The 13,394-nt window shown below is 42.3% G+C and overlaps 1 protein-coding gene across 1 annotated transcript; it reads left to right on the forward strand.

The window, feature by feature from the left end:
• The first annotated feature begins 11,497 nt into the window (after nt 1-11,497).
• On the forward strand, nt 11,498-13,095 carry LOC141648855 (uncharacterized). The gene is made up of 3 exons (XM_074457567.1): nt 11,498-11,546; nt 12,407-12,555; nt 12,700-13,095. Exons 1-3 carry the CDS (start codon nt 11,498-11,500, stop codon nt 13,051-13,053), a joined length of 552 nt encoding a protein of 183 aa, XP_074313668.1. The 3' UTR covers nt 13,054-13,095.
• The last annotated feature ends 299 nt before the right edge of the window (nt 13,096-13,394 follow it).

A 13,394-nucleotide genomic window follows, 5' to 3' on the forward strand; every position in this document is an offset into this window, starting at 1 on the left:
ATAAGTCTTGGGGTACTCTATCGAGTAGGCCTTACTCTGTCGAGTAAGGGTAAGTGGCGTTTTAGAAAAGTTTCTGACCTGTTGGGTACTCGATCGAGTAGCTGGGGCACTCGATCGAGTAAGGGGGTACTCGATCGAGTACCTCGGGTACTCGATCGAGTAGCCGGTTTTACGGGGAGTTTTCTCGGGTTTTGTTAATTATGCGATTAAGGTATTTAAGCTTTGTCGTCATTATTCTAAATCACTTTTGCAAAACCTAAATTACTGTTTAAGAGAGAAAGCAAGCAAGTTCTTCATCCTAATCGCATTATTAGCAATACCCGAAGTTTGGAAGGTCAGTTCTTAGCGTTGATTATACCGTTGAGTTCCTTGCGTCGAGGGTAAGATCTATGTACCCTTTTTATTGTCTTTCCTTTGATTTGGTTAAACCCTAATTTAGAGATTTGGGGGTTTTATGTGTAGTATGTGATTTGGTAGCCTTTATGTGTTGTATGATAGGAGGAGGGTTCATAGAGGAAGCTTTTGATTCAAAGAAGAGAGACCGTCGATTGATTGTGTGCTTACCGGGTAGGATTTCCTACTCGCATTAGTCCCATAATGGGATATTGGTTGATGTGTTGTGTTTGGTTGTTTGATATAGTAATTGTATTGTGATTGTGGTTGTGATCGTTGTTGATGGTTCGCGAGGCGTGTCCTCGGCCGAGTGGGGTCACTTGCGGGAGTGGCTTCACGCCCTAGTTTCGCCTTCTGTGGAACCCGCCACCGAAGGGATGTGCACATTAATGGACAGGGTTATCGCTCACTATGTGGAGCGGGGATTTGGTGGGTACGGCTGCGGTCCCCCATCGGGCGGGCTGGTCCAAAGGACGATCGATGATTGAGATGAGTGGATTTGGCGTGATTGTGTGTGTGTGACGTTAAGTCGTCTGTTTATCTTATTGTTGGTATATATTGAATTGTGTGATTAGTACTTGACCCGGTGTTGTTTTGTAAACTGCGGTGATCCATTCGGGGATGGTGAGCGATATTGAGCGAGTATTGAGATGAGTCTTGGGATAGCCGGGATTGCCACGACATGATGATAGGAGTCTTCCGCTTTGTAGCTTATTAGTTATTTACATTTCGATTAGAACATCGGTTTGAGAACATGTATCGTACTTTTGGTTTGGTTTTGAGAATTGTAACTCTTCGCTAAGTATTTATAATAAACGTTGTTTCTTCATTGTTATTTGATTATCATTGCCTCGGGTAACCGAGATGGTAATGTCTTCATACCTGAGTGGTCCTGGTAAGGCACTTGGAGTATGGGGGTGTTACAAATGGTATCAGAGCGACGATCCTGAAACCTGTAACCAATGAACCTAATGAACATAGGGAGTCAACTAAAATGAACCCGGGGTAAAGGTTGTAGGAGCTAATGCAAAGGCTTGGGAGACGTCCTAAAGTCGCGAACTTGCCCTACAATTTTGAACCGGTCACATGGGGTAGTGTCTGTCAAGTTGTATGTGTTGTTTGGTTAACTTGTGAGTGAATGTGATGAAGTGTGTGTGATTGTTGGGTGTTGAAGTAGAAAGTTGAGAATGTGAAAGAAAAGTGATGATATATGGAAACTTGTTGATGGAATGATAACATGTTGGATGTTTTACAATGTGGCGTTTAATAACATGATGAAATGATCTCGTAGATCGTATGAAAAGATGCGTAGCATGTTTAGTTATGATATAATATGTGGTTTATAAAGTTTAGCATGTTAGCATATGATATAGCATGCGGGTAGCGTTTCTGAATTAGCATGACTCGATCGAGTGGGACTAACTTGATCGGGTGGGTTTTTGACGATTTTGAGTCCAGAATCGTGTTTTGGGGTACTCGATCGAGTAACTAGGGGTACTCGATCGAGTAGGGGGTCACTCGATCGAGTAGCCTAGCTACTCGGTCGAGTATGTTAGAGATCAGAAGGTCTGTTTGGGGTCTGATGTTTGGGTACTCGATCGAGTATGTTGGGCACTCGATCGAGTAGCCCGTTACTCGATCGAGTGTGTGTGGGAACTCGATCGAGTAGGTTCTGGGCAGCGTGTTTTCATGTTTTGAGGTTTAGTACGTGTGTTTATGTCTACCCTTTCTTATATATAGTTTCAAGATGCCGCCCAAGAAGACTCCTTTGTACGCGAGAGCTGAGCTTATGAACATAGATGACATCGTTAAGATGTTGGAGCATCAGGATGCTCTCACTGAGGCTTTAAAGACTGTGGGGAAAGATAAGGATAAGGATAAGGAGAAGGAGGTTGATCATTCTAAAATCAGCCTCTATATCGCGAGGTTTAACCCGAAAGAGTACAAGGGAGTTGGGGAGCCTAACCTTCTTGATAGTTGGCTGAGAGAGATGGAGAACATATTAGATTTGGTTCACTGTCCTGATGAGATGAGAGTGGAACAGGTTGCGTTCTATCTGAGGGAGGCAACTGGCAAGTGGTGGGATACAGTGAAAGTGAGTGCTAAGGAGATATATACCAACCAAGGGTTACCTGCTATACCTTGGGAGGAGTTTCGTAGGGCTGTGAGGAAGGAGTTTGTACCGGAACATGTGAGGAGTAAGTTGAGGGAAGAGTTTGACAGTTTTAAGATGACCGCTGAGATGTCTGTGGCCGAGTACTACAGGCAATTCAATGAGAAGTCTAGGTATCTTTGAGGATATGGGTTTGAGTGAGGAGAACCCGGCGTTGAGGTTTGAGAGGGGGTTGACCCCTAAGATTATGGATAAGTTACCCGTGGGGATCCTTACGATGTTAAGGAAGCTTATGAGAGGGGGAGGGAGAGCCGAGAGGTTGGTGGTGATGGCTCAGGAGAGGTTAGGTGGTGAGAAGAGGAAGTCCGAGAGCGAGGGTGGTGGCCAATCTAATCACAAGAAAGGCAACCACAATCAGCCTATGGGGTTTTCTTCTCGGGTCGTGGTTCGATCTTTGAGGCTTCCTTTGGGCGTGGCCGTGGGAGTGTGAGTAATAGTTGGGGAGTGACCTGCTATAGCTGTGGTGGTGTAGGCCACAAGGGACATGAGTGCACAAGTGCACCAGGATCTTTCCAGAGACCTGCGCGAGCTTCGCGAGCAACAGACCGGGCCGGATCATGGCCAAACCGGGAAGTCGAGTTACCAGTGTGGAGGCAACCGCAACGGCGGTAATTCTTATCTGAAACCACCAACGAACAACAACAACAATCAAGGGTCGGGTGCTAAGCCGACCACATCAGCCAAGATCTTGTCCGGGAGGTGGGCGGAAGACCGATGGCAAGTTATTCATGATGGAGAAGAAAGCGGTGAGGAAGATGCGCACGTTATCACCGGTACTTTTCTTGTAAATGGTATTCCTACCTTTGTTTTGTTTGATTCGGGGGCTTCTCAGTCGTTTGTGTCTTCGAGTCATGTTAAACAGTTGGGTTTGAGGGTATATGAGTCTGTTAGTGAACAAGTTTTTATACCTTCGGGTGAGTCTGTATCATGTGGGAGATTGTTTAGAGATGTATCTATGATAGTTGGGCAAGTTTATCTACCTATAGACTTGCTATAGTTTCCTTTTGACGGTTTTGAGATGATAGTCGGGATGGATTGGTTAGGAAAGTATAAAGCTAAGATAGACTGTCATCAAAAGAAAGTGTCTTTAAGAGGTAAGGGTGTTAGTGTGTCTTATCGTGGGTTTCTAGTCAAACCCAAAGTTAAGTTGATTGCAGCTGTCACCTTGAAGTCTTATCTGAGGAAGGGATGTCCTTTGATCTTGTGCCATGTAAGAGATGACCGGATAGAGAGTCCGACAGTTGATGAGATACCAGTGGTGGGAGAGTTTGCAGATGTTTTTCCAGAGGAGATTCCGGGGTTGCCACCAAAGAGGGAGATAGATTTCACCGTTGAGTTGAAACCAGAGACGGGGCCAATCTCTAAGGCACCGTACCGTATGGGTCCTAAGGAGATGGAGGAGCTTAGGAAGAAGTTGGATGATTTGATAGAGAAGGGATACATTAGACCAAGTGTATCGCCGTGGGGAGCACCAGTTCTTTTCGTGAAGAAGAAAGATGGGAGTTTGAGGTTATGCATAGATTACAGGGAGCTGAACCGAGTGACGATAAAGAACAAGTATCCTTTGCCAAGGATAAATGACCTGTTTGATTAGTTGAGTGGTGCATCAGTCTTTTCTAAGATTGATTTGAGGTCGGGGTACCACCAAGTGAAGATTAGAGAGGTGGACATACCAAAGACAGCTTTCACGTCGAGGTATGGCCATTATGAGTATGTGGTGATGCCGTTTGGGTTGTCTAATGCACCGGCAGTGTTTATGGATTTGATGAATAGAATCTTCAGACAGTTCTTGGACCAGTTTGTAGTGGTATTTATCGATGACATCTTAGTCTACTCTAAGACTAAGGAGGAGCATGAGGAACATCTAAGGATCGTGTTGCAAACTTTGAGGGATCACGAGTTGTATGTTAAGCTATCCAAGTGTGAGTTCTGGTTAGAGAAAGTTGCTTTTCTGGGGCATGTGATCTCTAAAGATGGGGTAGCTGTGGATCCGGCGAAGATAGAAGCAGTGACAAAGTGGGAAGCACCAAAGAATGTTGCCGAGGTTAGGAGTTTCTTGGGTTTAGCTGGATACTACAGATGGTTCGTGAAGGATTTCTCCAAGATAGCTAGACCTATGACAGCGTTGATGAGGAAAGAGAACAGGTTTCGTTGGGATGATAGTTGTGAGACGGCGTTCCAAACATTAAAGGAGCGTTTGACCACAGCTCCTGTCCTAGCATTGTCTGAAGGGACCGAGAACTTTGAGGTTTATACAGATGCCTCGAAGAATGGGCTGGGATGTGTGTTGATGCAGAATGGTAAAGTGATTGCCTATGCTTCTAGGCAATTGAAGCCTTATGAGGAGAACTACCCTACTCATGATCTGGAGTTGGGGGCTGTGGTGTTTGCTCTCAAGATTTGGAGACATTACCTTTATGGAGCAATCTTTAAGGTATTTTCTGATCACAAGAGTCTCAAGTACATCTTCACTCAGAAGGAGTTGAACATGAGACAGAGGAGGTGGATGGAGCTGATTGGCGATTATGACATGGAAATCATCTACCATGAAGGGAAGGCCAATGTTGTAGCTGATGCTTTGAGTAGGAAGAGTGTACATTCCCTGTGTACAACTCTATCTTTGATGAGGCTGAGAGATGAGGTAGCGAGCTTTGGGATACATATGATGCGAAAGGAGATGCCATGGGTGATATGACAAAGACGACTTGAGTTTTATGATGATATTCGAGGTAAGCAGGCGTTGGATCCTAAGATAGTGGAGTGGAGAGCCGGAGTGGAGAAAGGGACAGTGTCCCGATTTTCTATTCATACAGATGGTAGTTTGAGGTTTGATGGTAGGTGGTGTGTTCCTAATGATGCGGAGTTGAAAAAGACTATCATGACAGAGGCACACTGCACACCATATTCAAGACATCCGGTGGAGACAAGCTATACAAGGATTTGAAGAAAACGTTTTGGTGGCCTGGATGAAGAAAGAGACAGCTGAGTTTGTGTCCCGTTGTTTGACATGCCACAGAGTTAAAGGGGAACAAATGACGACCACAAGGTAAGATTCAGTTTTAGAGGTACCTGAGTGGAAGTGGGAATCCATTTCCATGGATTTCATTGTGGGTTTGCCGAAGAGTCAACAAGGTAACAACATGATTTGGGTAATAGTGGATCGACTGACCAAGTCAGCTCACTTTGTTCCAATGAAAGATACATGGACTAAGGCACAATTGGCTATGGCCTATCGAAAGAACGTGCTTAAGTTACATGGAGTCCCTAAGGACATAGTGTCTGACAGAGATGCGAGGTTTATATCGAGGTTTTGGAAGGAGTTGCAGGAATAGTTGGGAACAACTTTGAAGATGAGTACAACATTTCATCCTGCGACGACGGGCGGATCGAGAGAACAATCAAGACTCTTGAGGATATGTTGCGAGCTTGTGTGATGGATTTTGGTGGTAGCTGGGAGCAGAGGTTGGACTTGATAGAATTTTCTTACAATAACAGCTATCACACTAGTATTGGTATGGCACCGTTTGAGGCTTTGTATGGGAGAAGATGTAGGAGTCCAATCTGTTGGGACGATAGTCTTTGAGGCAAAGGGTTTTAGGACCAGAGATGGTGCATGAGATGGTGGAACAGATTAAGATGATCGAGAATGACGAGAGAGCAGCTCAGGATCGACAAAAGAGTTATGCAGATCTACATCGCCGGGAGATAGAGTTTCAAGTTGGGGACAAGGTTCTTTTGAAAGTGTCTCCTATGCGTGGGGTTATAAGATTTGGGAAGAAAGGCAAGCTAAGTCAGAAGTTTATAGGGCCGTATGAGATCTTAGAGCGGGTTGGGGAAGTTACATATCGTCTGGCTTTACCAGCTGCATTAGAGAGAGTGCATAATGTGTTTCATGTATCGCAGCTGCGGAAGTATGTGAGTGACCTGTCACACGTGTTAGAGGCCGAGACCTTAGAGCTAGATGAATCCTTATCATATCTTGAGGTGCCTAAACAGATTCTAGACCGAAAGGTTAGAAAGACTAGGAGTGGTGAGACAGTTCTGCTCAAGATCCTTTGGTCTAACCACGAGACTGAGGAAGCTACATGGGAGCCAGAGGAGGCTATGAAAGAGCGTTACCCTTTCCTTTTTGATCAGGTATGTATGGTTACGGGGACGTAACCTTGTTTCTTTTAGGGGGGTAGGAGATGATCGCGAACAGTTTTTAAGAGTTTTATACCCCTTTTATATGTTGTGTCGGGATGTTTGTCGGGATGAGTTGGGTTAGTAACATGTTTTATGTTGAATTTTGTTTTGGTTGTTGAGTCGGGAATGTTATAGGAGTACCTTTGTTTAGTAGTGGTTTGAACTTCGGGGACGAAGTTCCTTTTAAGGAGGGAAGACTGTAATACTCCGTATTTATAAGTCTTGGGGTACTCTATCGAGTAGGCCTTACTCTGTCGAGTAAGGGTAAGTGGCGTTTTAGAAAAGTTTCTGACCTGTTGGGTACTCGATCGAGTAGCTGGGGCACTCGATCGAGTAAGGGGGTACTCGATCGAGTACCTCGGGTACTCGATCGAGTAGCCGGTCTTACGGGGAGTTTTCTCGGGTTTTGTTAATTATGCGATTAAGGTATTTAAGCTTTGTCGTCATTATTCTAAATCACTTTTGCAAAACCTAAATTACTGTTTAAGAGAGAAAGCAAGCAAGTTCTTCATCCTAATCGCATTATTAGCAATACCCGGAGTTTGGAAGGTCAGTTCTTAGCGTTGATTATACCGTTGAGTTCCTTGCGTCGAGGGTAAGATCTATGTACCCTTTTTATTGTCTTTCCTTTGATTTGGTTAAACCCTAATTTAGAGATTTGGGGGTTTTATGTGTAGTATGTGATTTGGTAGCCTTTATGTGTTTTATGATAGGAGGAGGGTTCATAGAGGAAGCTTTTTGATTCAAAGAGAGAGACCGTCGATTGTGTGCTTACTGTAGGATTTCCTACTCAGTATTAGTCCCATAATGGGATATTGGTTGATGTGTTGTGTTTGGTTGTTTGATATAGTAATTGTATTGTGATTGTGGTTGTGATCGTTGTTGATGGTTCGCGAGGCGTGGCCTCGGCTGAGTGGGGTCACTTGCGGGAGTGGCTTCACGCCCTAGTTTCGCCTTCTGTGGAACCCGCCACAGAAGGGATGTGCACATTAATGGACAGGGTTATCGCTCACTATGTGGAGCGGGGATTGGTTAGGTATGGCTGCGGTCCCCCACTGGCAGGGCTGGTCCAGTGGACAGTCAGTGATTGAGATGAGTGGATTTGGCGTGATTGTGTGTGTGTGTGATTAAGTCATCTGTTTATCTTATTGTTGGTATATATTGAATTGTGTGATTAGTACTGACCCCGATGTTGTTTTGTAAACCTGCGGTGATCCATTCAGGGATGGTGAGCAGATATTGAGCAGGTATTGAGATGAGTACTGGGATAGCTGGGATTGCCACGACATGATGATAGGAGTCTTCCGCTGTAGCTTATTAGTTATTTACATTTCGATTAGAACATCGGTTTGAGAACATGTATCGTACTTTTGGTTTGGTTTTGAGAATTGTAACTCTTCGCTAAGTATTTATAATAAACGTTGTTTCTTCATTGTTATTTGATTATCATTGCCTCGGGTAACCGAGATGGTAATGTCTTCATATCTGAGTGGTCCTGGTAAGGCACTTGGAGTATGGGGGTGTTACAAAGACTCCTGACTAAGTGATAATGTCCGTCGTGATCTATCTCGGTAGATACGAATTCCCAATATGCGTTGTGCCTCACCCAGATCTTTCATCTGGAAATGGTTCTTCAACCATTCTTTAACCGAAGATAAGAGAGGAATGTCATTCCCAATCAAGAGTATGTCATCGACATACAATATCAAGAATACAATCTTGCTCCCACTCGACTTGATATATAAGCATGGTTCTTCGACCGATCGAGTGAAACCATACTCTTTTATCACCTGGTCGAAACGATGATTCCAACTCCGAGAAGCTTGCTTAAGTCCATAAGTGGAAAGTTTAAGCTTGCACACTTTTTTAGGATGTTCAGGATCTATGTGTAATACTACGGATTTTATAGGCTAGTACTCGACCGAGTATGGCCTACTAGGTCGAGTAAAGTGTGTTGGGTATTCTGTTTGGCTTCTGCCCAGGAATACTCGGCCGAGTATGAGTAATGCTCGACCGAGTAGAGGGTACTCGGCCGAGTATACTTTATACTCGACCGAGTATCTGGTCTGACAGGTTTAATTCCGCGATTTGGTTAAGGTGATTAGAGATTATTATAAATTATACTGTTACGGTTTCTGAATCATTTTACCAAAACTAAACGACGCTCACTTCTCTCTCTAATCACCCTAACCATTCTCAAGGCTAATTGATCAATCACAAGTCTACACTTCCGCAATAGGTGTCAATTTAAGGGGTAAGTCTCTAGTTCCATGTAATCTGCTAATAGGTTGTCTTTTAGGGTTTTGCCCCAATTTGTGATTTGGGGGTTTAGGGTTTGTTCATCATAGGTGTGTTGATTGTGGATTATAATTATTGTAGGTGACGATGTGGTAATTATTGTGCAACTATATGATTGATTGCAGCATAGCGGATGACGAAAAGGTAGGGTTTTCCTACTCAGTTTACTGTTAATTGATTTAAGATTGTGATTGTACTGTGTATGATTGTTATCTGCTGATCATCGGAGGTTGGGTGTTGTGGTGACGGTGTTGATGTGGTTGTGTTGTGACGGTTGTGGTGTTGTGACAGCTGTGATGCTGTGTGTGTGATTGTGGTGGAGTCACTTGCGGGAGTGGCTTCACACCCTAGTTCGCCCTCCGTGAATCCATCACGGGAGGGGATGTGCACATTAAGGGACAGGGATTGTTAGTCGCTCGTTGATGAGCTGGACTAGGTTGGGATGGGCTGCGGTCACCCACTGGCGGCGAGGATTACCTGTTGCGATGGGTAATCTGGCAGGGCTACACACTTTGGTGTGTAGTCGGTTACTGTGTGAGATCGGGAGACCGGGGATGGAGGATGATCAGCCGGTTACATTATTTGTTTGTCTTATTTGAATTATGCAGTAACTGACCCCGTGTTGTTGTTTTGTAAAACCTGCGGTGATCCATTCGGGGATGGTGAGAAGATATGACAGGTAATGCAGATGTTTAGCTATGGGACAGACATGGGGAGTCATCACTTCGAGTCTAGTTTCCGCCGTTACGAGTTTAACCGTCTTTGATTTCAGTTGTATTGAAGTCCTTACACTTTTAGTTTGAGTTGGTCTGAGATAATGTATTTTGCTAACTCTTTATACTTTAATAAATGTTGTTTGGAAATTGTAACTTTGATATACTAACCTCGGGAAACCGAGATGGTAACAGCCTTTCATACTAGGGTAGTCCTTGGTAAGGTACCTTGGTATGAGGGGGTGTTACAAAGTGGTATCAGAGCCGACGATTCCGGCATCTAAAACTAATGAACCCAATGAACTAGGGAGTCTGAATAAAATGAACCCGGGGAGAGTTGTTAGGAGCTACCGCAAGGACTTGGGAGACGTCCCGGAGTCGCACTAAGGCCCTTACGATCTCAAGCCGGTCACATGGGGGGAAACTGTTGTGTGTTTGAGCCATGTGTGTTTGATACCTATAGTTTGAATCTTGTGCATGATTGGATGGAATGATGAAAGAAGTGGAATGTGATAGTGGTTGAAAGATGTATTGAGGATTGTTGATGTTAAACTTTGAGCATGGAATATGTTGGCATGTTAAGTGTTGGAACATGATAAAACATGAAAGGTGAATTACGAATTCGTATACGATAGATCTTGAGCATGAAATATGTTGAGCATGTTACCTGTTTAATATGTGGCTTTCAAAAGGGTAGTGGTACATGTGTATATGATTATGATGATGTTAATGTTTGGTTGTTGGTAGTAGCATGTGATTAAGGTCATGCGTATATATATATATATATAGAATTAGGATCACATGAGTCCACCCTATCTTTTTGAGTCCTGTGAGTCCACTTATGTATCACACGCTCTACACAAAAATATCACGATTTTTTTTATGAATAAAAAAAAAATTATAAATTTTTTTTTTTATAATTTTTTTTTTAAAGTCTAACCTGTGATATTGTTTAGTATAACCAGTGATATTGTATCTGAGTCTGTGAGTCCAGTAAAAGAGTATCACAACTTATACAAAACAATATCACACCTTACAATAAACAATACCACTGTTTGTACTAAACAATATCACGGGTTATACTATACAATATCACACCACTGAATCTAAGGATACCTTATTATTTTTGTTGAATAGAGATACAACAATGATAATGACAACAAAAACCCGACAAAGCCTGATTTAATCCCGAAAGTTGGAAAGAAAAATGAGTAATACACATCATACATGGCGACATGTATGATGTAAATCCTTAACTCATACTCCTATAGGATGGTCTTGCGCACATTTTTGCCTATGCATAATATCAGGATGATGTAAATGCTGCTCAGACCACTCAGGTCTAACTTCTAAGGCCTTAACTTTGAGCAAATAGTCAATTAACAGTAATCAATAAATGATGAATCTGATTTTGCAAATCACAGCATCTAGCAGTTTGAGGGCGGGATAATAATCTTGAATGAAGGTAACATAGGACAGAACAGACAAACCTACGATATGCTGGCATATCAGATCTATTAGCTACGGAGTAGAAGTGCGACACGGCTACGATGATTATTTAGTTTCGATGCTAGCTCAAGGTGGTCCCTGTGGACGAGTTTGAGCTTGAGGCTTAATAAGTTTGATGAGTTTCTTAGTTGCTTATTGATATTATCATTATTATAATCATGAGATGCTGAAATTACGGTTTTAGATTGTTGGTTTTCATGACCTTTGAGCTTTGTATCATCAGAAAATGGGTGTTGCTTTGTGGAGGCAATTGCATGGAGTACGTTCAAGTGTTGGTAATTAGGATAGCTGGTCACGTGATTTGTGGTCTTGTGGTTGGCAGACGCACGTGATAATAGGAGGAGGAGGAAAATTTGTACCGTCGTCGTGAGTTTTGAGACAGAAAATGGAATATAAGACATACTTCTACTCCTACCTAGTGCAACACTTTTATGGGATGCCATTTATTTTGCTTGCTCTATAACATGCTTTCCTGTGGCCATATAACTGCCTAGATCATATGCCTGGAATGCTGAATACACAAATCCAAATACAGCCACCGTCAAACAAAACCTCAGAATCGACGACAAAGAAAGTCACTTTACTGTATTCATCACTCAATAGTTTTCTTCTGTCGGGTCTCAGTACTCGTCCTAAGTTCGTGATATTCTTGTGTATAGGCTGTGATACATAAGTGGACTCACGGGACTCAAATATTTAGGTGGACTCACCGGATCTTGCCTATATATATATATATATATATATATATATATATATATATATATATATATATATATATATATATATATATATATATATATATATAAGCGGGATCTCGTGAGTTTGGTTCTTACGGTGAGTTGTGAGTTTGGAAAATCTCAGCCATTAGATAAAAGGAAATAGATGGCTGAGATAGAATCAAGAACAACGAATTAAACACAACCCAACAGTAAAACAAGGACAATAACGTCAATACTGTTGAAAACATATCAAGGCCATTGAAACTCTCTTTTCAACTCACTCTATATCCATAAATTACATCATCAAAATCAAAATCAACGAGGTGCATTTTAATTTCTTGCCGATTGCATTCTCATTTACTTATCAATTATGGAATCCAATCAATATGAATTCCAGTCAAAACAAATTTGAGTAGCTGATGTTAAGAAGATATCAGTAGCTGATGGTTTGATGGCTACTCACAAGGAAGAGCCTGAAGAAGACGCGTCATCCAATCAGACTTCCAGTGATCAGAACCAAAGTTCTGCAGCTGGTCATGATAAATCTGCTATTGATCTACTAAAGGTATGTTTATAGATATTTGGTACAGATGACGAACTTATGTCGTCATATATTGTCAAGTGAATTTGCATCTTCTGTTTTATTGTAGAGTGTCCGTCCTGTATAACAGTTTCGCTTGGTTTCCCTCTTTTTCCTTGGTGCTTTTAGGGAGCCCTCCCTCAGGCGGGTCCTCCTGGATTTACGAAACCTGTTGAAAGGGAGAATCGTCATGTCACTGAGACGGTGTCAACTTCTGTGACATGTAATGGGGGTATTCCTGTGCATTTGATTATAAAGGAACTGCCCAGGATGCAATTGCTCGGGCAAATCCAGTTGTCAAAGCTGAGAAGATTGACAAAATATGATTTCAGTTGTTTGCATAATGCAGTCATTCGCAATCACAAGCTTCAAGCTTCCAAGAATAAAATGTTGTATTATAATTTGTGCTTCAAAGTGTGTAAAACTTGTACTATAATTCATTCAACCTTGTTCATGGCAGCTAACTTAAACTTATACCCCTAATGTTGTACTCGCACTCTTCTATAACGAAACTCAAATGTGTTATTATGTGTACAGCAACAACGTACTACAATACTTAGAAGTGACGTCAACAATATCTATGGAACAACTACTTATCAAAGGATCAAGGCTAAAATTGATGTAAAGCATGACAAAACTTAAAAATCTGAAGGTTAAAATAGTGTATTGCTTACTCAACTAGATATAAATATAAATCTGCCTGGACAATAAGTTGAATCAATCTTGCTTATCTTCCGGATGTCCGTTATGCTTAAGGTTGCGCTTTGCTAGTATTCGCTTTGTTCTTTCAAGAACACCGAAGAAAATAGAACCCTTGATAAGTA

The sequence above is a fragment of the Silene latifolia genome, chromosome 1 (assembly GCF_048544455.1).
Source record: "Silene latifolia isolate original U9 population chromosome 1, ASM4854445v1, whole genome shotgun sequence".
Classification (NCBI taxonomy): domain Eukaryota; kingdom Viridiplantae; phylum Streptophyta; class Magnoliopsida; order Caryophyllales; family Caryophyllaceae; genus Silene; species Silene latifolia.

What these genes read in the sequence shown, in the direction of transcription:
- LOC141648855 (XM_074457567.1), top strand. Translation starts at nt 11,498, where the DNA reads ATGGGTGTTGCTTTGTGGAGGCAATTGCATGGAGTACGTTCAAGTGTT. An exon ending in TGGAGTACGTTCAAGTGTTG is followed by an intron (nt 11,547 to 12,406) that starts GTAATTAGGATA and finishes AAATTTGAGTAG; the next exon opens with CTGATGTTAAGAAGATATCA. An exon ending in CTGCTATTGATCTACTAAAG is followed by an intron (nt 12,556 to 12,699) that starts GTATGTTTATAG and finishes TGGTGCTTTTAG; the next exon opens with GGAGCCCTCCCTCAGGCGGG.